A 24,038-nucleotide genomic window follows, 5' to 3' on the forward strand; every position below is an offset into this window, starting at 1 on the left:
TCTGCCTCTGGTGTGTGCGTTTATCATCTTGAATGTCCGGGGTAGACGGGGTCTGCTTATCTTCCCACCCCTGGAGCTTTGTCCACAATTGTTTTTAACACGCTACTCAGAACAGATCTGGTTTTTTTTTAGCAATTTTATATTCCAGAGCCTATGCCTTAAGGAAAAACATACAGCAGAAGAGGAATGTTTGATTTCCCTAATTAAAATGCTGATTATTTCATAAAATTCATGAAGCCCAATTTTATGTACGTTGTCTAGTTCAGAAAGATAAATCCAAATTTTTAGAAAAGGCCACGGGGAAAATGCACGTATTTGGTGATACCAACAGTGGGATCAGCCATTTTAACCCCCTGCCCCCCAAAAAAAAATAATAATTGCAAAAAGACCAGCAACACTTGGGACTTTTTATGTGAAAATGTCAACACTTACACATGTTAAGCTATCTATACATATAAGTACCTGAATTTAACTGTGGAAAGACGTGGTTTTACAAAACACCACATTTAAGGGTTGCCAATTCAGGAGCCATGCTCCAAAATGCATTCTGTTGCTTGAGGTGTTTTTAAACACCAAAGAGGTAAATACAGTTTCTCCATCTCCTCCCCCCCCAGCACTGCTCCAAATTCTAGGTCCAAGCATGCAGTTCAGCTCTCCCTTCCATTTGTTCCTATACGTCATACTATGTCTTATGTCTTTGTTTTATTCCCCCCAATTTTTTTTTAACTTTTTTTTTTTTTTAATATATATATATTGTAACCTTGTACATTGCTTAGACAGCTACTGTGTTTCCCTGAAAATAAGACCTTCCCCGAAAATAAGCCCTAGCGTGATTTTTGGGGTAGGTCTTAATATAAGGCACCACCACCTGCATCCATCGTCCAAACCCCGCCGACCGTGAGCCCTACATACCTCCCTCCAGAGCAGCATCGGGCCAGCCACAGGCTGTTTCGCGGTCTTCTCGCTGGGGCATTGTACTGATGGCGTTATCAGTACACAGATGGCCCCAGCGAGAAGGCCGCGAAGCAGCCTGTGAGTGCTGCTGGCCCGACGCTCCTCTGCAGCAAGGTATTTATGGTCACGGTCGGCGGGGATCGGTTGGGAGAGAAGGCCGCGAAGCAGCCTGTGGCTGGCCCGATGCTGCTCTGGAGGGAGGTATGTAGGGCTCGCGGTCGGCAGGGTTCAGATGGTCGGCGGGCCGGATTAAAAAGCTAAATGGGCTGGATATGGCCCGTGGGCCGTAGTTTGCCCATGCCTGTTCTTGAGTGTACCATTAGTATATAAGGCTTTTGTTATAATAATAATAATTTATTTCCATGCCCCCATAGCGGGGAGGTTCTAAGCGGCTCAAAGCATGAGAAAAAACAATGCATACATACATTTTCAATAAAAATCACCATAAAATACAATAAAAGGCAGTACATACATTTCAATAAAATTGATCAAGATAAAAAAAAAAAAAACCATGCAGATAAGAAACATAAAATAGAATGCAAACATGGTTGAAATAGGAGAAAAGATAAAACCATTACGATGTCAGCTTATTAAATAAATGAGTCTTTAATAGTTTCCTAAAATCTAAATAAGAAGAAGCTTCTAACATCATTTTCCCGAGCCACGCATTCATTTTAGCGGCCTGAAAAGAGAACGTTTTTTCTCCAGGAACCTCTTGTAGCGGCAAGTTTTTATAGAAGGATAAGTAAATAACCGCACTCTCCGTGTATTTTTATTAAAATGACTCCAAGAAAAATGAGAAAAGAGATAACCTGGGTGCCAGACCAAATGCTACTTTGTAACACATGCAGGAAAATTTTAACAATACTCTAGACCAGGGGTGTCCAACCTTTTGGCTTCCCTGGGCCGCATTGGCCAAAAAAAAAAATGTTTCTGGGGCCGCTCAAATGCGCAAACGCTGCAGCAAGACAGAGGAGGAAGACGGTAAATACCCGGGGGCAGCAGAGGAAAACACTGCATCGCCCTCGACCAGGGCCGCACAAAATACTTCATGGGGCCACAGGTTGGACACCCATGCTCTAGACTCCACCGGTAGCCAGTATTGTACATTAGTTGCATAACGCCACCACAGAAGTGTGGTAGTCCATAATTCACCTCTGTTTTAAACTGTGGAGGTTTCTTTCTGAAGGTCTAAGCCATTACTGCTCTGTATAGCCAATGAGGTGAGTTTTGGGGATTATGAACGCTGCTTTTACCAGTATTCAAAAGTCATAACTGATGACTCAAGGTAGAAAGAAGGCACCCTGGGAAACGCTTTGTATCGCACTGTAAGATTTGGATAGGATGTTTCATGCATTGCTCTGAGGGCTAAACAGTGATGTTGCAAGGGTGAGAGGTGCCCCCCCCCCCGCCTTCTCCTCTGCCCCCCACCTCCACACGCTCCTTCTCCGCTCTCCTGTGCGCGCCTCCCTTCCCACATCTCTTTTAATGTTCCCAGCGCGAGCAGCAGCATTACCATCTTGCTGTCTTCGGCTCTCCCGCCGATGCCACTTCCTAGACGCGGGTTCGGGAAGCGATGTCGGAAGAAGATCCGACACTGGCACGAGAGCAGGTAGGGGGAAGGGAAGTAGCATGCATGCGCGGGGGGAGGGGAACAGAGAGGAGGATGAGTGCTAGCGCCCCCACCAAGATGGCACCAAGGGTGGACCGCCCCCCCTTACTAAACCACTGGGGCTAGATTATGTGGTCCTGAAAATGGCCCTCAAAAGTTGGGCACCGTTTATAGAATAATGTTTAGTGTCAGGATCCACACTCACTTTTAGGTGCAAGGATGTACACCAATAAAAAGAAACACTTGTGCAAGTGCTCCTGCCGAAATTACACACGTGCCTCATCCTTATTCTATAAAGTCCGTGTAAATTCTAGGCATGACCTTGACGCAAAACAAATCATTTCTTAGGGAAAAATCAACAACAAAAATACACTGCTCCAAAACACTATGGGCACCACAAAATAAATCTCTTATTGTTCAAACACATTGGCCTAGATTCACTAAACTCACCGATCGTTTGCGATCGTTCCCCAACCCGATTCACCAACCTTCCCCCCCGATCCGATCCGCCCATGCAAATGAGGGGAAATGGCATGCATAAGTAGGAAGCCATCGATTCACTAAGCAGAAGAAGGAACACCGATCGGGTTTGCCGATCCGAAATGAAGCGAGTGCCGAGGACCCGTCGCTTACTGTCCTTGCCGACTCTCCTGCTCTCTGCCGCCCTGAAATCCCAGTATCGAGGTTTACAAAACAACCATCAAAATAAAACTGTACATGTGCGTACGAATTCCCTTTATATATATTGCGCAAAAAGCGCAGTGCGAGCCTGTGGTTTTAACCCGCGATTCTAACCCGTGGGTTTAAAACGTGTTCTGTTCCATAATCTGGCTGCACAAATTGAAATGATTCCTTTTTTTTTTTTTTTTTTTACATTATTTATATTTTAAAACAAATTATCAAGAATAAACTTCTTGTACAGAATATGATTAAGTCAACATAGTAACTAGCAAAAGAAATAACATATAATATAATAATCCTATATGGTATCCTCCCTCCCTTTATCCCTCTTTCTTGGAATTCCTCAAACCCTAATACCACCAGATCCTCCCACAAATTAAAACTATCCTTCCCCTCGCTAAAAGGCATTTCCCACACAGGAAAGCTAGGGACCTTCCTCCACTTCAAAATCACTGAGCTCTGGAACAACCTTACCTCCCCTCTTCGGAACTTGAGCTCTCTCCAAGTTTTCCGCAAACATCTGAAAACCTGGCTTTTCTCAAAAAATGTAAGTCTCCCTCCAACTTAGGAATCAAGGAAACTCTTATATCTTGCCATCCCAAGTCCTGTAAATTTTCTTCCCACTTCTACCTCTAACCCTCTGTTGTAGTTCCTTCCTATTTCTCCTACTGTAAACCGCGTCGAGCTCTACGAACGTGGAGATGATGCGGTATACAAACCTAAGGATTAGATTAGATTAGATAACTAAATTACTATTTACTCAATCAAATTAAAGTCCCAAAATTGAGGATCCAAGGTGCTACTTGAGTGAGAAAACTATTTAAAAGAAAAAGAGAAATTCAAATTACAAATTAAGCGGTTAGTTGAGAGTGGAACAAGAGTAATACATTAAATCTTTCTTTCTCCCCTTCAAGGCGCTTCCTAGAGAGAAATCCTGTCAACTGAGAGGGTTCAAAGAAAATATAGTTGCAAGACTTATACTTTACAATACATTTGCAAGGATATCGTAAAAGAAATAATGCCCCCGTTGCAGTGACCCCAGGCTTAAGAAGCAAAAATTCCTTTTAAAACGTCCACTCGTAGGGCCAGCGAGTAAACTGCAGCCACCCTTCCCCCTTGATTTTGACCTCGCAGAGCAAGCGTATTCGCAAATCGCATCTTAAACCAACAGGGATAATCTGCGCACGCATCTCGATCGCTCTACAGCAATACATGGGATCCACGGGATCGCTGTAGGGCAGGCGTCCGATCAGAACATTTGCATGAAGAATCTGTAGTGAATCGGCCACTCAGCAAACTCGGCCAAGAATTGGTGAGTTTAGTGAATCTAGGCCTTTGAGACTAATCTTAATAGTCTGAATATGTTTAAATAATAAGAAATTTATTTAGTAGGTGGTGCCCAAAGTGTTTTGGAGCAGTGCATTTGTGACCCTGATCCGCCCATGTCTCCCCCATGGCCATTCCCCCTTATTGGATCCGTGTGTAAAATTTCTCCACGGATCCCTGTGCCTGAAAATGTACATGTAAATTTTAATTGATGCCAACTAGTACTGATAATTGGTTATCAGTGCTCAATTATTGGAGTTAATTGGCTTGTTAATTAATTGGGCACATGCCCAAATTTATGCATGTAATATATATAGAGAATTAGGCTGTGAATGGGTACGTTTTCAAAGCTGGTGAATGGGATCTGGTAAATTTTGGGCAGCCATTCCATTTAGAATTACAGAATACAGATTTTAATTATTTACATTCCGCTGTGTCCCAGACAGGTTCTCAGTGGATTACAAAAGAGTAATTAGATCATCTATCTAGAATGACATGATAATAATTCAATACAGTTCTTTATCTGAATAAAACATGAATAAAATAAAATTTTTACGCGCTTTCTTATAAGAATCATAATTATTCAGTGCTTTAATATCTCCAGGTAATGTAGACCAAACTTTAGCAGCCTGATAAGAAAATGGATTGGAATACCTTCCTTGAAAATATAGACCTGGGAATAGAAAATATTAACATATGGTTCTGAGTGTTATATATTTGATCGGATGTCATCGTGCACACTAACCCCCCCACCCCCCTTTTTACTAAACCGCACTAGCGCTTTTTAATGTCAGTAGCTGTGCTGAATGCTGCGCGCTGCTCCTGATGCTCATAGAGCTCCTCTGAGCGTCGGGAGCAGCACGGCTCCTGGCATTAAAAACCGCTAGTGCGATTTCTTAAAAGGGGGCTTAAAATCTAACATATGTTATGGGGCATCCCATACAAAATCTTAAAAACCAGGCAGCTGAACTTAAACAATATACGTGCATCCACTGGGATCCAGTACAGGGAGAGAAAAGAAGGAGTTACATGATCTGATAGTTTCAAGGAAAAAATTTAACAGATTACGGTGTTTTGGATTGTTTGAATCCTTTTTAATGAGGAGTTTTTTGGGGGTTTTTTTTTGAAATATCCAAATAGACAATATTACAACAATGTAATTTACTCAAAATGAGAAATTGAGCTACTAACCTGAATTCTGCTCAGTAAATATTTCTGTATCCTCCTTAATTTTCTCGTAGAAAAAAAACAGCTTCTTACCATATGGTTAATTTGGTTCACCATTGTTAATTTATAATAAAACAAATCATCCTTAATATCTTTACTGATTGCTAGAATATAAGTATTATTGTCTAACATAAAATAGAGTTCTTTAATTAAGTGAATGTTTTAGGCCCACCATCATAACCTGGTTTTTTCTCTATTAAGTTTTAAATAATTTGCGGTCATCCAGTTAATTAAGAGTATACATTGAGACACTGTGGAATAATTGGCTGTCTCTGTTGAATCAGTTTTAAACAATAGTGTGATGTCATTGCATAAATATAAACTGGCTTTCTTAAGTAAATTCCCTAATGAGTGGAGAGAGTGGCCTAGTGGTTAGGGCTGAAGCCTTAGCACCCTGAGGTTGCAGGTTCAAGCCCAGCGCGACCCCGGGCAATCACTTAATACTCCATTTGGCCCAGTTACATTAGTCAGATTGTGAGCCCCCCCAGGACAGATAGGAAGAAATATTTGAGTACATAAATGTAAACCACTTAGGCTATAAGTGGTCTATGAATACTGAAACAAATAAAATTGGTATCAGTAGGGATCCCTGGGGGGCACAGCATTGACGAGATCACCTTTCTGATAAAACGCCTAGGGATGGCATTTTAATCCCTCCTGTCCTGGACCATCAAGGATTTAAAAGGTATGGGAGGATAGGGGGTGGAGGGAGTGAGATAAAAATTGTTAAAGTTGGCTGGGGCAGGACACAGGAGAGATCCCTCCTGTCCTAGATCACCAGGACTTATGCTAGGTTCGGTGGAGGCTTGTAAGGCATCCGGAGGGAGGGAGAAACAGGGTAAATATCCTGGCAGTGCAGGAAGGAGGGGGGCTGGGTATAGAGACCGGCAGGGGAGGGAGGAGGATGGATGCAGAGCAGGGAGGGAGGGCAGAGTGCAGAACCTAGCAGGAAGGGAGGGGGTGGGGTGGGACTGGAAGCAAAGCCGGGCAGGGCATTGCACTTGAATATTAACCTCCCCCGGTTTATATTCGAGTCAACTTTTTCCCCTCCTTTGGGGGGGTGGGGAATGTTACCTCGGTTTATATTCGGATCGATTTATATTTGAGTATATACAGTAATCCAGTTCAGGCCATTCTCCAATATTCTAGTCTCATCAGATTTTGATAAAAGTGCTCCATGATTGACCAAATTGAAAGCACTTGAGAGATCCAATTACATTGTACGGATTTGTTTGCCGTTACTTATCTGCTTAATCTGTGCAGTTAAAGTGCACAGTAGTATATTTGTACTATATGATGCTCGAAATCCCAATCGAGTAGTAGTTCTCAACCCAGCCAAGAAACTTACAAGTTATTCCACGCTTTTCTTGACACTTTTCGTTTCAATGAGGCAAATGCATCTTGCAAATGGGCACAAGTATAGGGAAACCAAGTCATTGTGACATCACCGATGAGGCTGGCTCTTAGGCGTTGGTGGAATGAGGCATTATGACATCACAATACGAGAGGCTGCTGTAAAGTTCTCAGCACAACCAAGAAGAGAATGATGTGGAGCCATGAAACTTACAAGTTATTCCATGCTTTTCTTGACAATTTTCATTTCAATGAGGCAAATGGACCTAGTAAATGGGCACAAGTATAGGGAAACCAAGTCATTGTGACTTCACCGATGAGGCTGGCTCTTAGGCATTGGTAAAAAACAAAAGGAATTGACCCCAAAATATCCACAGAGAAAAAAATCCAGAGAAAACCAAAAAACTCTGTGGAGTGACGATGTTCCTAAATGGACTTTATTTGAAAGTGTCAAAGTTCCAAAGGTACACTAAAATCATCCACATAAAAATAAGTTAGCCCCATAAAAGCCTTAAAGGACCTGTATCCCTAGCGGACTAGGTCCTTTAAGGCTTTTATGTGGATGATTTCAGTGTACCTTTGGAACTTTTGACACTTTCAAAGAAAGTCCATTTAGGAACATCATCACTCCACAGAGTTTTTTGGTTTTCTCTGGATTTTTTTCTCTGTGGATATTTTGGGGTCAATTCCTTTTGTTTTTTACCAATGCCTAAGAGCCAGCCTCATCGGTGAAGTCACAATGACTTGGTTTCCCTATACTTGTGCCCATTTACTAGGTCCATTTGCCTCATTGAAATTAAAATTGAAATTAAATTGCCTCATTGAAATTAAAATTTTGGTTTTCTTAGGCATTGGTGAAATGAGACATTATGATATCACAATACAAGGGGTCACTGAAAAGTTTTCAGCCCAACCAAGAAGAGAATGATATGGAGCCGTGAAACTTACAAGTTATTCCACACTGTCCTTGGCACTTTTCATTTCCTATCATTGAAATGAAAAGTGTGGAATAATTTGTAAGTTTCACGGCTCCATATCATTCTCTTCTTGGATAGGCCCCTCGTATGTTGTGTTGTTCCAGATATGTCTCCAAATAAGGGATTGAAGCCACAGGTCTGAAGTTTGTGATTTCAGTAGATGAAATTGAAGAGTTTTTTCTTAATAGGAGCGAGAATAATTTCACCAAAGTTGGAAAATTCCCCTTGAGACAAAAATGTATCTATCCATATTCGCCGAACTGACCCTGCAGTGTAAGCAGTGTATGATGTTGCCTCATCTTGAGTGTTTGGAAAATGGCATTTTTAACTTTGATCTTGTTGTAAACAGAGATCACACTACGGTATGAATAGCTCAAGGAGATTAAAGTAGTTATGAGTGGATGAAATTATTCTGGGAAGCGACGACTTCCACCCCGTGAAAATATCATTGCTTAAAACTTTCCTCTGGACATGAGTGCCCTATGGGTGGGAAGAAAATAATTGCTCTATGTTGAAATCAGTTTCACAGTTGCCAGGATTACTAATGCCTTTTTTTTTTTTTTTTTTAGGGAATTTATCCACAGCACTAAATTCACTTTTCCATCTTTTCTTCTATTGTAAGATAATATTCAGGATAATTTCAGGTATTGGGAATAAATAGCCAACAGTTCACTCCAAGAATTTCATACGTCCTGAGGTGCCTCCAGCTGCAAATGGTTCAAAGGCATGATAGCTGAAAGAAATGAATAATCCAATGGGCAAATGTCTTGATATATTGCAAAGGTCAGAATTGACTTCTGTGAGTTTACAAATATGAGTAAAATTTACAGAAACAGGAAGAGGACAGGAAGTGAGCAAGAAAGTTATGTAATCTTTAGAAAAGCTTGAGTAAATAATAATGTTTTAAGGGCAACCCTAAATTTGGGTAGGGGGGTTCCAGCCAGAGATGCAGAGAGAGTGAGTTCCAAGGTTTGGGACCAGCAGAGCTAATGGCAGAGGCATGAGTAATGTCCATGCAGATAAGAATATCCTTACTGGGTCAGACCAGCACAGTACCCCGTTCTCACGGTGGCCAATTCAATGAAAAAATTCATGCAAACCATTCTGATCTCCCCTGGGAGAAGAGTATAAAAAATTGAATAAAATAGTGTGAAAAGTTTCAGCCTCTGATAACCAGAGCTGGTATTGTGACATCATAATGCCTCATTCCACCAATGACTAAAGAGCCAACCTCATCAGTGATGTCACAATGGCTTGATTATCCTTTACTTGGCTCACTTTTACTACATTTTGATTTCTAGAGTGGTGCAGTGGTTAAAGCTACAGCCTCAGCACCCTGAGGTTGTGGGTTCAAACCTATGCTTCTCCTCGTGACCCTGGGCAAGTCACTTAATCCCCCCATTGCCCCAGGTATATTAGTTTGTAAATCTGGGGGGACAGACAGGGAAAAATGCTCGAGTACCTGAATAAATTCATATAAACCGTTCTGCACTCCCTTGGGAGATTGGCATAGAAAATTGAATAAATAAATTAATCAGTTAATTATGCCAACACTTTCAGATTTTTGCCTAAAACCTGACAAACCAAGGAAGAGAGAGAATCTCTTTCAGGACAGCAGTCCATCTTCCAAAAAAAAGGTTACTCATTGCACTTTTCAATCTAGCCACCATGAACTGTCTTCTGTGCCTTCTTTAGTATAATTGCTTTCCCAGCAAAACTTTGCTCTCTTCATAGGTCGTCCACAGAAGCTGATGCACAATGAACAGTCCATATTTGCAAGTACCAGCACCCATACAGCTTGCGTTAGTATTTTTCGTTTAGCGCGTGGTTTGCACGCGCTAAAAACGCTAGCGCACCTTAGTAAAAGGAGCAGGGTGGATCAGAAGGGGGCTTATTCTATGCTTCTGGGAGGGTGTACTTCAATGTGCTGGAGGGGAAGGGTATGAGTTAGAGAATGACACAGGGGACAAATTTTCCCCCATCCCCGCTGGAATTCATTTTCCCGTCCCCGTGAGTTCTTTTCCTGTCCCTGCCCCATTCCTAAGTTCCGTCCTCATCTGCACAAGCCTCAAAACACTTTAAAAATCATAAGTGTTCGAGGTTTGTGTGGTTAAGGCAGATCTTATAGGAATGGGAAAGGGACAATGACAGAACTCACAGAAATTGAGTTCCTGCGGGAACGGGGACAAATCTGTTCCCGTGTCATTCTCTGGTGTGTTGTTCTGTAATTGCAATTCAGGTGTTTATGTTTTTAATCAAAATTTTAATAAAGATAACATTTTAAGTAATAAAGCGGTCTGACATGACAGCAGCAGGTGGGAAGCAGTGTTGCAAGTGCAGTGAGTCTACTCAAAAGGTTCTGAAAATTCCAAGCTGGAGTTGGAACCCAAGCACGGTACCGGGTAGAGCTTTGGACTCTTGCCCAGAAATAGCTAAGAAGAAAAAATTTAAAAATTTAAATTAAATCAGGTTGGGCAGACTGCATGGACCATTCGGGTCTTTTTTCTGCCGTCATCTACTATGTTACTATGTTATATGCCCATGCTGGGCATGGTTGGTGATATCTTCCGTACTGTGAAAACTTGTATCCTGTCATCCACAGAGAAGATCTGTTACAGGTAAGTAACTTGGGTTTTGATATTCAACATGATTTAACTAGCCAGAAACATCTGCTGGATGGCAAATTGCCTGTTTCAGTGTATTTCAAACTGTGTGCCGAGGCATACTAACTAGTGTGCCTTCTGAGTTTCCAAGTGTGCCGTGGCACACTGAGGAGGAAGAGAGGCGCCTGCCAGCTGACTTCCCTACGCGGTACAGCACCAGCGCTGCCCAATTCGCCAAAGGCCTGCATGTTTCCCCCTTCTCTAGCATCCTCCGGCTTCCCTCCTGGTCTTACCTTTAAAGCTAATTACAGCAGCCTATAGAGGATTGCCGGTAGGTAAAACGATTTTATTTTCAACATAGTGATTGAAATGTGTCAGTTTTGAGAATTTATATCTGCTGTGTATATTGTGTTGTATATGAAAAATGAATGGAAAAAATTGCATTACAATTTGTAAAGAGGATGGGATCTAGGGCAGAGCTTGGGTGGGCCTAGGGAGGTCTGTGGTTGGGGTACTCAGTTGATATTTAAGGGATACTTAGCTTGAAGTATTTGAGAAACACTGCTTGCAGGCAATCAGCTGGCGCCAGTGCCTCTCTTCTCTTCCCTGCTGGCACCCCCTACTGGTGTCTCAGGGCCCATCTGGAGGACCTCTGCACATGCGTGGATGTTGACATGATGATGTCATGCATCTGCGTGATGTCATCACGGCAACTTCCGCGCACTTCCGGGTGCCTCAAGCTGTGGCCATTACCTTTAGTGTGCCCCAGCTCGAGAAAGTTTGAGAGACACTGATCTATTTTGCGGTAACTGCTCATTTTCGGAGGCATTTAACCAGTTATTACTTTTGAAAATCATCAGCTATTGCCAAACTGAAACCAGCCATTTTGGGACTAGAGTTGGCATTTGATTGGTTAAGTGGCAACATCCAACACTCAACCAGCCAGATTAACTGCATAAACAGGATCATGTCAAAGTCAGTCCTATCTTTATGTAATCCGCGGCAGTGGTGTTATAAGGGGGGATGGGGTGGTCTGCTCTGGACACCATGTGGGGTGGGAGCGCTGGCACCCCTCCTCCTCTCGCCACACGTGCACCCCCTTCCCTTCCTCCATGCCTCTAGTTGTTCACTGCCGCGAGCAACTTTAACATGCTTCTCGTGACCATGTCTCTCCCGCTGATGTCACGTCCATAGGCCGCGCATAGGAAGTGACATCAGTGGAAGAGATGGGATCGTGAGGAGCACGTTGAAGTTCTTGTTGCTCGCAACAGTGACCAACTAGTGGTGCGGGGGAAGGGAAGGGAGGGGGCGGGGAGGGGCACCACCATCCCGGGCACCTTTCACCCTCACTATGCCACTGATCCACGGCCAGTTAAGTGCTAAATATTGCTTTTGATGGCTATGCATTAGCCGGCTCTAGAAATTCAATGCAGATGCCTGGACATGGTCCAGTCAGCAAAATACTGATTGCCGCCAACTGAATATCAGACCCTAAGAGGTTTCTACTAACCATTAACCTGTCCACTTAAAAACCTGGGTGTGGCAGGTTGGAGTCTGAGGCTTTTCCTCCCCTTTCAAATATTGGTTCGTTCTCTCTCCCGAAGTTTGGAAGTTGTAATTATTTGTGCACCTTTCACCCGCAAAGAGTTCTTTGAACCCCCACTATTTACCCTTCTTCATTGAGAATATTGACCATTTAAACCCATTCTCTGTTTTCTGTCTTTCAACCAGTTCTCGGTCCATAAAAGGACATTGCCTCCTATCCCATGACTTTCTAAATTTCCTCAGAAGTCTTTCATGAGGTACCTTTGTCAAATGCCTCTTGAAAATCCAAATACACACTATCAACTGGCTCAACTATCAACTTTATCCCTTGACTAAATCCAAGTTGGCTTTCTCTCATGAATCCATGCTTATCTATATGTTCTTTTATTTTGTTCTGAAGCCCGGCCTCCTCGTAATGGGACGATTCATTGTGGCTGTTTCATTCCAGCCATGCTGAAACATCCCATGATGAATCGTCCCATGCCGGTAGATCCTCATGACAGAAAAATTGTTAGAAAGGAGATAAAAGGTACGCTCAAATATCTGGGAATATATCTGCATGCAGATCCGGGGGTGGTCTATCGGAAGAACGTACTTGATAAATTTGATGCAGTCCGAGCTCTGTGTAAAAAGTGGATGGAGTTTCCCCTTTCGCTCCTGGGACGCGTTGCCCTTATTAAAATGGTCCTCTTGCCGAAGCTCCTGTATCCACTACAAATGGTACCTATTTGGATCAAACAGAAAGATGTGCAGGCCTATAGGGGGATCGTTTCGTCCTTTATATGGCGCTCCCGCCGGGTGAAAATTGGCTATAACAAACTGATTAGGGGGCGCGAGCACGGAGGTGTGAACTTGCCCGATTTGCGTCTTTATAATGTTGCTGCTTTGTTGAGATGGGTACATGAATTACATACGGGAGTTGCCAGATTTGCCCCGGTTGGATTCTGGTACATTTTGTCAGCTCCGGTGTCAGTTTTTAACCTCATGTGGCATGGGGCGGGACCCTGTCCTTCTATGCTTCGACCCTTATGAATGGCCTGGTGCTGGTGGCGGTCTTCCTTGGGGGGCGCGGTAGGTCCTTCCCCTTTTATGGAATTGGTGGGTAACCCTAAGTTTCCTGCTGGTTCGTTACATGCTTTTTTTGCCTCAGTTCGGACGTCTGGGTGTCGTTTTGTGGGGCAGGTTGCTGAAATGGGGTCGGGCTCGGTTCCCTCTTTTCTGGCATGCCGGGACCGCTGGGGTTGGACCGCAGGGTCTATGTTTGCGTACTTGCAGATGCGTAGTTATTATTTGGTGCTCTGCTCAACGGAGGGTAACTTGCCCACCTTTACTTCCTTGGATCAACAGTTTTTGTCAGCCCCATCTGAATGTAACACGCTCTCGGAGTGGTATAAAGTGGGGAGGGAACGGCGGTCTGATAAGTTTCTTGATGCTATGGCAACGGATTGGACCTCAGCTTTGGGTGAGTAGGTCACTGCTGATGAATTAGTTCTGTGTTTTCAGGAATGTGCCTCTGCCTCCCCTAATGTGAGTTTGCGGGAAGTACATCTACAGATTCTGCACCAATCTTATTTAACGAGATGTATGGGACGAAAGATGGGGCTATGGCCTGATGACTGCTGCCCCCGTTGCCCGGCCCGTCGGGACACCTTGGTACATCACTTTTTGGAGTGTTCACATGTAGGGCCCCTGTGGATTTTTGTGCTTCAAGAGCTGGAGAAAGTTATAGGATTATCTATAGACTGGTCTTATAAGACGTTGTTGTTGGGTGTCACAGGTCCCCTGGTGGAAGCGGGTGTTAGCGATTCTGGAAGGCGCTTTCTTTTAGTGGCCTTAGGAATCACAAAGAAACTAATTCTTCGCCACTGGATTGGTACTACGCGGCCAACGGTGCAACAGTGGCGGGCTAATATGTCTCTGATGGCTGGGTGGGAGCGGCAGCACCGCCGGGGGGCTGTGAGCTGGAAATCTAAGACCTATTTGGATTATTGGAGTTCCTTTTAGGGCTGGTTAGAGATCATGGGTGCACAGGGAGGGTGGGGGGGGAGGGGCTGGAGGGGGGGGGGTTATTTTAAAAAATTGGATCTGCATGGGGGAGGATATGTTGTGGATGTATTGACGTTTGTTTATTTTTACCTGCACCCTTGATTGTTGTATATGATGTCTTTCTTGTATGGTCACAATTTGTATTTTCTCGTATGCATTGATCCTTTAATAAACATATTTTCAAAAAAAAGAAAGGAGATAAAAGGAAGAGACAAGAAAATACAGACTAGTTGGTCTGGATTTTGTGTTAGGAAAACTTCGAGAGGCTTTTCTGAAGGAGAGCGTAATGAAGCATCTTTAATGTGGCAGTTTTGCAGACTCCAAGGCAACCACAGTCCTTGAGGGCCACAACCCAGTTGGGTTGGCAAGATTTCCACAATGAATATGCATGAGATTGACTTATATGTATTGCTTTTGTTGTATGCAAATAGATCTCATGCATATTCATTGTGGAAATCTTGACAGCCCAACTGGGCTGTGGCCCTCAAGGAAGTGATTTTGTTGTTGTGACCTCTTCTGGAGTGTTACATTCATCGCTGGGGCCATCTTTGAACAAGGATAGAGACAAAGTAGATATAGCGCAGAAAAGGAGTAAAACATGGGGCGGAGTCTGTATCAGAAACCTTAGGGAATAAGACTTAGGATCTTAACTGTGTAAAAGCTGGGGAAGAAGACAGAATATAATCTTGCAGCTATATGATCAGATGCTCAGGGCTTAATTAAAAAAAAAAAAAAAAAAAAAAGCTGAGCTTCTAAATTAAGCTCTTAAAATTGTGCCCTATTTTCACCCAAGTATAGAAGCCTAATTTTTTTCCATATGAAAATTCATCTTAATGTAAGAGCTTAAAAGTTATGCTCCTGAATTTAGGCCTGACATTTAGGCCTGACATTTGGCTTAGGGTTACCAGACATCTGGGAAAACCTGGACATGTTTCCAAAATTTGGCAGTTCGTCTGGGTTTTAGAAAGCCCTGACCAACTCCGGCCGCATCTAGAGGGCCTCTGATCTTGCGCGGATGACATCACACACATCCACACCTGGATGAGGCCCTCCATGTGGGAAGAAGGAAGAAGAGGCTTTGGGGGCGGGGCAGGGCTGGAGGCGGAACAAGGTAGGGATGGGGCAGGGCCATGCAGCTGGGTTCAAGTGGCTCCAAATATGGCAAGCCTAATTTGGCTAGATTTCCGAGTCTAATTTATGAATTTAGTGCTGAAAGTCAGTGGTACGCTCCTAAATTTTTCCCCTGCTCTAAATCTGTTCCTGTTGTCACTCACTTTATGAGTATAAATTTAGGAATTCAACCCTAGTAAATATTTAAAACATTTAGAAATATAATTTTCAAAATTATAAGCATTCATCCTTTGAATTTCAGGCCCTTCAGATAGATAGTAGAGAGTTGCGCGGGGACAGAAATCCCACCCATCCCCGCCTGTCCCCGTCAGGATCCTCTCCGTCCCCATAAAAAGCAGCGATTACTTCTGACAGGATCATCAATTCCACAGTTTCTTTTGCGTTTGCGCTGCTGTTTTCCTTGTGGAATCTCTTTGGTGGAACCCTTTTTTTGTTTTCTGTTCAGGTAATTAATGTATAAACCCCCTCTTTTACTAAGGCTGACGTGTCCCATTATATTATATGGATGAACCCTGCTTCCAAAGCCTTCCATCCCCGTGGGAGTCCCGTGGGTTCGGGGGGATTCCCGCAGGATTCCCGCAATCCCCATTCCCGTGCAGATCTCTAATAGATAGTCCTAAATAGGCCATCACAGTATAGTAGTTTGTGTGTTTTTTTGGCATCACCAATCTCAAATCCCATTAAACTTAGTTAATTCTGGCAAGGGATTTAGCACCATTGATTTGCTTTAGAACAGTGGTAAAATATACACCAAGGGCTCCTTTTACTAAGGTGCGCTAGCATTTTTAGCGCACGCACGAAATTACCGCACGCTACACCATGTGGTATGCTTCTAGAATAATGCCAGCTCAGTGCTGGCATTTTTTTTTTTTTATATTATAATTGAATACTTACAATATCCAATAATTCAAAAGGAAAAAAAGGAACTCTTTCAAACAATACATAATCATTCATACATACATAATTCCTTTTCAAGCCCACATTATGGGGGAAACTTGTTACAATTTCTAAACAAACATATTTTCAAGAAAAGATAAAGGACATTAATTCTCAGTTCATCCCAACAAACCTTGAATCATTCCTTACTTAATTGGTATACTAATTTTCTTCTCTTTTTTCTCAACTAATGAAACAAATCATTTTTGTTCTCTCATAACTAAAAATTGTTGTAATTGAATGGGGTCCCAAAAAACACACTCAATATCCTGCAACTTTACCAAACATTTTCAAGGAAATTTCAGGTAAAAAGATGCCTCTAGAGCCAAAACTCTAACCTTTAACTTCAGAAACTCTTTCCTTCTTAATTGAGTGGCTCTAGAGACATCTGGAAAAATCCTAACCAGATCTCCACAAAATTTCATTAACCTGTTTTTAAAATAAAGTTTCATTATTAACATCTTATCTATCTCACTCATGCATGTTATCACCAGGGTGGACCGACTCTGGATCACATCCTGAGTATCTTCCAAAAATTCAGTCAAATTTACGTCTGTCGTGACCAACTGGTCCACCTCCTGGGCAGATTCTATTTTTTTTTTTTTTTGAGGAATGTAATAAGTTATTTATTGGAAAATTCTCCGCATTAGCCAATCCCAGCACTTCTTTAAAAATCTTCCTTAATAAAATTTCAGGTGACAATAAATGAGTTACTGGAAAATTGACTAGGCGGAGATTTTTCGCTCTATTCATATTTTCCATAGATTCTATTTTAGAATATATCACTGTGGAATCTTTAACAGCGGATACCGAGACAGCTTGAAGTGTGTTACATCACATGCTGGCATTAAGGTCTAGCGCACGGAGCAATTTCGCATGCGCTATTCCGCACGTGAAGGCCCTAACGCACCTTAGTGAAAGGAGCCCCAAGGTAACATAGTAGATGACGGCAGATAAAGACCCGAATGGTCCATCCAGTCTGCCCAACCTGATTCAATTTAAATTTTTTTTTTTTTTCTTCTTAGCTATTTCTGGGCGAGAATCCAAAGCTTTACCCGGTACTATGCTTGGGTTCCAACTGCCGAAATCTCTGTTAAGACTTACTCCAGCCCATCTACACCCTCCCAGCCATTGAAGCCCTCCCCTGCCCACCCTCCCAGCCATTGAAGCCCTCCCCTGCCCATCCTCCTCCAAACGGCGTGTGTGTGTGTGTAATTGGCCACCCAATCCAAGTGGTTGAAATCTCGGCTATCAGACCTGCTCCTCTGTGTACCCTACAACCATAAATGATCAGTTGCAACATTTTTTTGTAAACGGTAGATGACAAAACTAAAATTGAAGATGTGTCTAAAGCCAAGACCCGTTATGAAGTCAATGAAAATTACAGATACAACTTCCAGGCCAGTGGACAAACGATATAAACAAGCCTGAGCCAATCTGTTTCAATTTAGGGCTCCTTTTACGAAGCCGCAGTAGCGGTTTAACGCACGTAATAGCGCACGCTAAACCGCCGGACGCGCTAGCCGCTACCGCCTCCTCTTGAGCAGGCGGTAGTTTTTCGGCTAGCGTGGGGGTAGCGCGTGATTAAAAGTCGCTAGCGCAGCTTCGTAAAAAGGAATCCTTAGTGCTGGAGACAGAATTGGAAAAAAAAGAAAAAAAATACAAATCAGCATGCTCTTTTATTTCCTTAGATAAATCTTTTATGTAGAATATTTTACAGTCCAGAGATCTCAGTTTTAGTCAAAAGATAATAATGTATTGCAGTTTTATCCAATGAATCTATAAGTGGAAATTAAGCATTCTAGGAAGCTGTAATAAAAAATATATATATACCATAAATATAGATCTAATAAAGAAAATAGAGACATTGTCGGGATACAGTAATCTGAAACGCAGAAGAGAGTCTTAATCTCTTCATGAAAAATACACAAAATTATAAAGCAAGTGAACCACAGACATACAGAAGGAGTGAGGAGAGAACAATGATCTAGTGCTAATGGCTTCCTAAGTGCAATGCATCGGTTTCGCTTATCTGTAAATAACAGGCTATGTAGTGTTTAAAAAAGGTACTGGAGCTAGACTGGCAGCTTCATCCGCTCCGGAGCTCATGTAGCTTGTGGGCTACTTTTTCCAGCTCTGCTTCTATTGCTGCAAGGCTTTCAGAGTCTTGGTCCTATAAATAAATAAATAGAACAGGTGTTAATATCTTATTGTATGAGTTCGCCTCATGTTTAAGTTTCATGGTCTACCCTAGATTTGTATAACCATACTGGAAGTGTAAAGGATTCCTACCTCACACCCTACCCATGGGTATTGGGAAGGTCTGGGCATGTCTCATCCGAGTCCATCGGCTTGGTGCATCATGAGTTGAATGGGTCATGTAGACAGTGTAGGCCAGATTCTGTAAATGTTGCCTATCTTGGTAAGCACCTAGCAAAGTGGTACTTTCCGCATGCCAATCAAAGTTGGGCATCATTTGTAGACTCATACCCTTGACTTAGGCGCTAAGATAGACGCCTACCAGCACCTAACTCAATCCTCACCTAAGCTTCTAACCATGCCTATTTTCCATGTAGGCACCTTGGTGTAGACACTTATCATGAGGTGGTAGGCACCTACTGGCTAATTAAGGGCTCCTGTTACGAAGCTGCATTAGGTTTTTTTTATCACCTGCCACAGCGGTATTAACTCCGATACTCATAGAATTCCTATGAGTCTCGAAGCTAATACCACCGCAGCCAGCGATAAAAAAGCTTAATGCAACTTCGTAAAAAAAGAGGGGGTAGGGTAATTTTTTTAATTGTTTTTTTATACAGTTTTTAATGGTGCCAATTAAAAAAAATTAAGTAGGGTTCCTAGATAGGTAGGTGCCTTTTACAGAATCGGGGACCTGTGTGTTGAAATGCTGTGTGAATGTACATAAATCTCTCTCTACATATGGACAGAGCCCTTGCTTAATCATGAAAATAACCCATAATACCCAAACCTGAGTTTCCAAGACCAATTTCGAAAAGCATCACAAGCTGTTACAGTGTCTTTCAGCTTCTGTTAAAATGTGAGTGCGCCATATTTCATACACTACCTCCAGAGCTGGAGAAAAGCCTTCCCTGGGGTCTATTTCTGTTCTAAATGCATTATTTTTAAGTAATTATAAGAGCCTTTAGGCGTTGCCTAATGGGACAGGGTTGGAAAAGCTGATTTGAAAAGCGGTGAAATGAGGAACGTCATCATACTCAACCTGAACCAAGCCACTGCTTCTCGACCTTCTCCTGGAGATACACCTAGCCAGTCAGGCATTCAGGATGACCAGAATGAATATGCATGAGATACGTTTACATTCATTGGAGACCTATTATATGCAACTATATACAGTAGGTGAATCTCTGGGAAAAGGTTGAAAAGCACTAATCTAAGCTAAAGTGCTCAATTTTTAACATCTCTAATCATGCTGAAAACATCTAAAGCTGGATTAAGAATCTGGGATGTGGAGCCAAAAATGGTTTCCTTCTAATCTGAATGGAAGCAAAATAAATAAATAAAAGGAAGAGGAGACCCCTCTCAATCAATACTCAGGAGGGCAAAACCAATTTCAACTCAAGTTAAAAAAAACCAAAACACTTTTATTAGTCGAACTCAACTCAGCTCTTGTGTTTCGCCTGCCTCAAGACTCAACAAATGAAACCAGAAAGGTCTGGATACCAGTGCACAAAAGTTCATGGGGACACTTTACAAGACAGTAGGGAAAAGGAGGTATTGATGCCCCTGTATAAGACTCTGGAGGCTGCACCTTCAAAAAGATATAAAAAGGATTGTGTCGGTCCAGAGGAAGGCTACTAAAATGGTGTGTGGTCTTCATCATAAGGCATTTGGGGACAGACTTAAAGATCTCAATCTGTATACTTTGGAGGAAAGGCGGGATAGGGGAGATATGATAGAGATGTTTAAATACCTACGTAATGTAAATGCACATGAGTCGAGTCTCTTTCATTTGAAAGGAAACTCTGCAATGAGAGGGCATAGGATGAAGTTAAGAGGTGATAGGCTCCGGAGTAATCTGAGGAAATACTTTTTTACGGAAAGGGTGGTCGATGCATGGAACAGTCTCCCAGAAGAGGTGGTAGAAGCAGAGACTGTGTCTGAATTCAAGAAGGCCTGGGATAGGCACGTGGGATCTCTCGGAGAGAGAAAGAGATAATGGTTACTGTGGATGGGCAGCTCTATGACCTCACAATGCAGGTGCACAGAGCCTTAGCCTATAGGAAGAGGGGATGCAAATGTTAAGAGCCTCAGCCAATAGGGAGAGGGGAAATATGATAAGAGACATTCAAATACCTACGTAATGTAAATGCTCATGAGTCGAGTCTCTTATATTTGAAAAGAAACTCTGCAATGAGAGGGCAACGGATGAAGTTAAGAGGTGATAGGCTCAGGAGTAATCTGGGTAGTAGATGCGTGGGATAGTCTCCCGGAAGAAGTGGTGGAGACAGAGACTAGGTCTGAATTCAAGAAGGCCTGGGATCTCTTAGAGAGAGGAAGAGATAATGATTACTGTGGATGGGCAGACTAGATGGGCCATTTGGCCTTTATTTGCCATCATGTTTCTATCTGAGTGGTATCCTTAGTAATACAAAAGCCAAGCTAGTAAAATATTGTATGCAACTGAATAGCAGATTTCCAAAAAGCATAATCAAAAGGAGCAACAATAGAGAGTCCTATTTTTCCTTCTGTACGCTACCTTAAGAATATAATAATTGCCATACTGGGACAGACTGAAGGTCCATCAAGACCAGAGACCAACCCAGATCCCAAGTACCTGGCCAGATCCCTAATACTAAAACAGATTTTATGCTGCTTATCCTAGGAATAAGCAGTGGGTTTCCCTCAAGCCATCTCAATAATGGCCTATGGATTTCTCTTCTAGGAAATTATCCATGCCTTTTTTAAACCCCGCTAAGCTAACTGATTTCACCACATTCTCTGAAAACGAATTTCAGAGTTTAATTACACGTTGTGTGAATAAATATTTTCTCCAGTTTGGTTTAAATCTACTACTTAGAAGCTTCATCGCAATGCCCCTTGTCCTAGTATTTTTGGAAAGAGTGAACAAGGGATTCACATCTACCCTTTCCACTCCACTCAGTATTTTATAGACCTCTATCATATGACCCCTGAGCTGTCTCTTCTCCAGGCTGAAGAACCTTAGCCACTTTAGCCTCTCCTCATAGGGAAGTTGTCCCAAACCTTTTATCGTTTTTGTCACCCTTCTCTGTACCTTTTCCAATTCTGCTATATCTTTTTTGAGATACGGTGACCAGAACATAAGAACATAAGAACATAAGAAGTTGCCTCCACCGGGATCAGACCAGAGGTCCATCGCACCCAGCGGTCCGCACCCGCGGCGGCCCATCAGGTCCATGACCTGTCAAGTGTTCCCTGCCCTAAAAAAACCTATCCTTACTTCTATCTGTATCCCTCAATCCCCTTTTCCTTCAAGAATTTATCCAAACCTTCTTTGAATCCCTGTAGTGTCTTCTGCCCCACCACTACCTCCGGGAGTGCGTTCCATGTGTCCACCACTCTCTGGGTGAAGAAGAACTTCCTGGCATTGGTTCTAAACCTATCCCCTTTCAGTTTCTCCGAGTGCCCCCTTGTACTTGTTGTTCCCCACAGTCTGAAGAATCTGTCCCTGTCTACCCTATCTATGCCTTTCAGGATCTTGAAAGTTTGTATCATGTCTCCTCTAAGTCTCCTCTTTTCCAGGGAGAACAGCCCCAGCTTTTCTAGCCTGTCGGCATATGAAAGGTTTTCCATACCTCTTACCATTTTCGTCGCTCTTCTCTGGACCCCCTCAAGCAATGCTATGTCCTTCTTGAGGTACGGCGACCAATACTGGACACAGTACTCCAAATGTGGGCGCACCATTGCACGGTACAGTGGCATGATGACTTCCTTTGTCCTGGTCGTGATACCCTTCTTGATGATACCCAGCATTCTGTTTGCTTTCTTTGAGGCTGTTGCGCATTGTGCTGATGCTTTCATTGTTGTATCCACCAGCACACCCAGGTCTCTTTCAAGGGTACTCACATCTAGCAATGTTCCCCCCATTGTATAGCTGAACATCGGGTTCTTTTTCCCAACATGCATGACCTTGCATTTCTCTATATTAAAACGCATCTGCCACTTTTTGACCCACTCTTCCAGCTTCGTTAGGTCCCTTTGCAGGTTTTCACAGTCTTCCGTGGTTCTAACCCTGCTGCAGAGTTTGGTGTCATCTGCAAATTTGATAACCTCACATTTCGTCCCTGTCTCCAGATCGTCTATAAATATATTGAACAGGAGCGGTCCCAACACCGACCCCTGCGGAACTCCGCTCGTGACCCGTTGCCAGTCTGAGTATTGGCCCTTCACTCCAACCCTCTGTTTTCTGCCCGCCAACCAGTGTTTAATCCATCGGTATACATCCCCCTCCACTCCGTGGTTCCACAGCTTCCTAAGCAGCCGTTCGTGGGGTACCTTGTCGAAAGCTTTTTGGAAGTCGAGGTAAATTATGTCTATGGGTTCCCCTTTGTCTATCTGGCTGTTTATTCCCTCAAAGAAATGTAGTAAGTTTGTGAGGCAAGACCTTCCCTTGCAGAAGCCATGTTGGCTCTCCCTCAGCTGCCCATTTTTTTCCATGTGCTCGCAGATGCTGTCCTTAATAAGTGCTTCCATCATCTTACCCGGAACCGAAGTCAAGCTCACCGGCCTGTAGTTTCCCGGGTCTCCTCTTGATCCTTTCTTAAAGATAGGCGTGACATTTGCTATTTTCCAGTCCTCCGGGATCTCCCCAGTTTTCAATGATAGATTACATATTTGCTGGAGTGTTTCCGCTATTTCCTTTCTCAGTTCTTTTAGTACCCTTGGGTGGATTCCATCCGGGCCCGGTGATTTGTCGCTTTTTAATCTATCTATCTGTCGTAGGACGTCCTCATGGCTTACTTCTATTTGCTCCAGCTTTTCATCTAGATCCCCACTTATAATCTCCTCAGGTTCTGGTACATTGGATGTGTCCTCGCTCGTGAAGACCGACGAGAAAAACTTGTTTAACCTGTCTGCTACCTCTTTTTCCTCTCTTACCACTCCCTTTCTGGTTCCATCATCCAACGGTCCCACTTCCTCCCTTGCCGGTTGCCTCCCCTTCACGTACCTAAAGAACGGTTTGAAGTTTCTCGCCTCCCCAGCCAGCTTCTCTTCGTATTCTCTTTTTGCTTCCCTAACCACTCGGTGGCACTCTTTCTGGTGTTTTTTGTGTTCCTTCCTTTGTGTTTCCTCAGTTTGGTCCTTTTTCCATTTTCTGAATGATGATCTCTTGTCGCTTATCGCCTTCTTCACTTCCTTTGTTATCCACACCTTGTTTTTTGTTTGGTTCTGTTTGCGCCCTTTCCTAAACCTAGGGATGTACATGTTTTGTGCTTTTTGCACCGTGTTCTTGAGTAGGGACCAGGCTTTCTCTACGGTCTCCATCTTCCGTGAGCTGTTTCTGAGTTTATGTCTCACCATTTTCCTCATAGCTTCGTAGTTCCCTTTTCTGAAGTTGAGTGCCATCGCTGTGGTTCTCTTCACTTTTGATGTTCCCATTTCTAGTTTGTACTGGATCATGTTGTGATC

General features: G+C 43.0%; 1 protein-coding gene across 2 annotated transcripts in view; it reads right to left on the minus strand.

Annotated features, from left to right (window-relative positions):
* Window positions 1-18,051: 18,051 nt before the first annotated feature.
* CHGA (chromogranin A) overlaps window positions 18,052-24,038 on the minus strand; it is a 140,505-nt gene continuing 134,518 nt past the window's right edge. For both annotated transcript variants that reach the window (XM_033953112.1, XM_033953111.1), the window contains exon 8: window positions 18,052-18,564. In XM_033953112.1, the coding sequence (XP_033809003.1) occupies window positions 18,481-18,564 (84 nt within the window). In that variant the 3' untranslated portion in view covers window positions 18,052-18,480. The remainder of the gene's footprint in view (window positions 18,565-24,038) is intronic.

The sequence above is a fragment of the Geotrypetes seraphini genome, chromosome 7, assembly GCF_902459505.1.
Source record: "Geotrypetes seraphini chromosome 7, aGeoSer1.1, whole genome shotgun sequence".
NCBI lineage: Eukaryota > Metazoa > Chordata > Amphibia > Gymnophiona > Dermophiidae > Geotrypetes > Geotrypetes seraphini.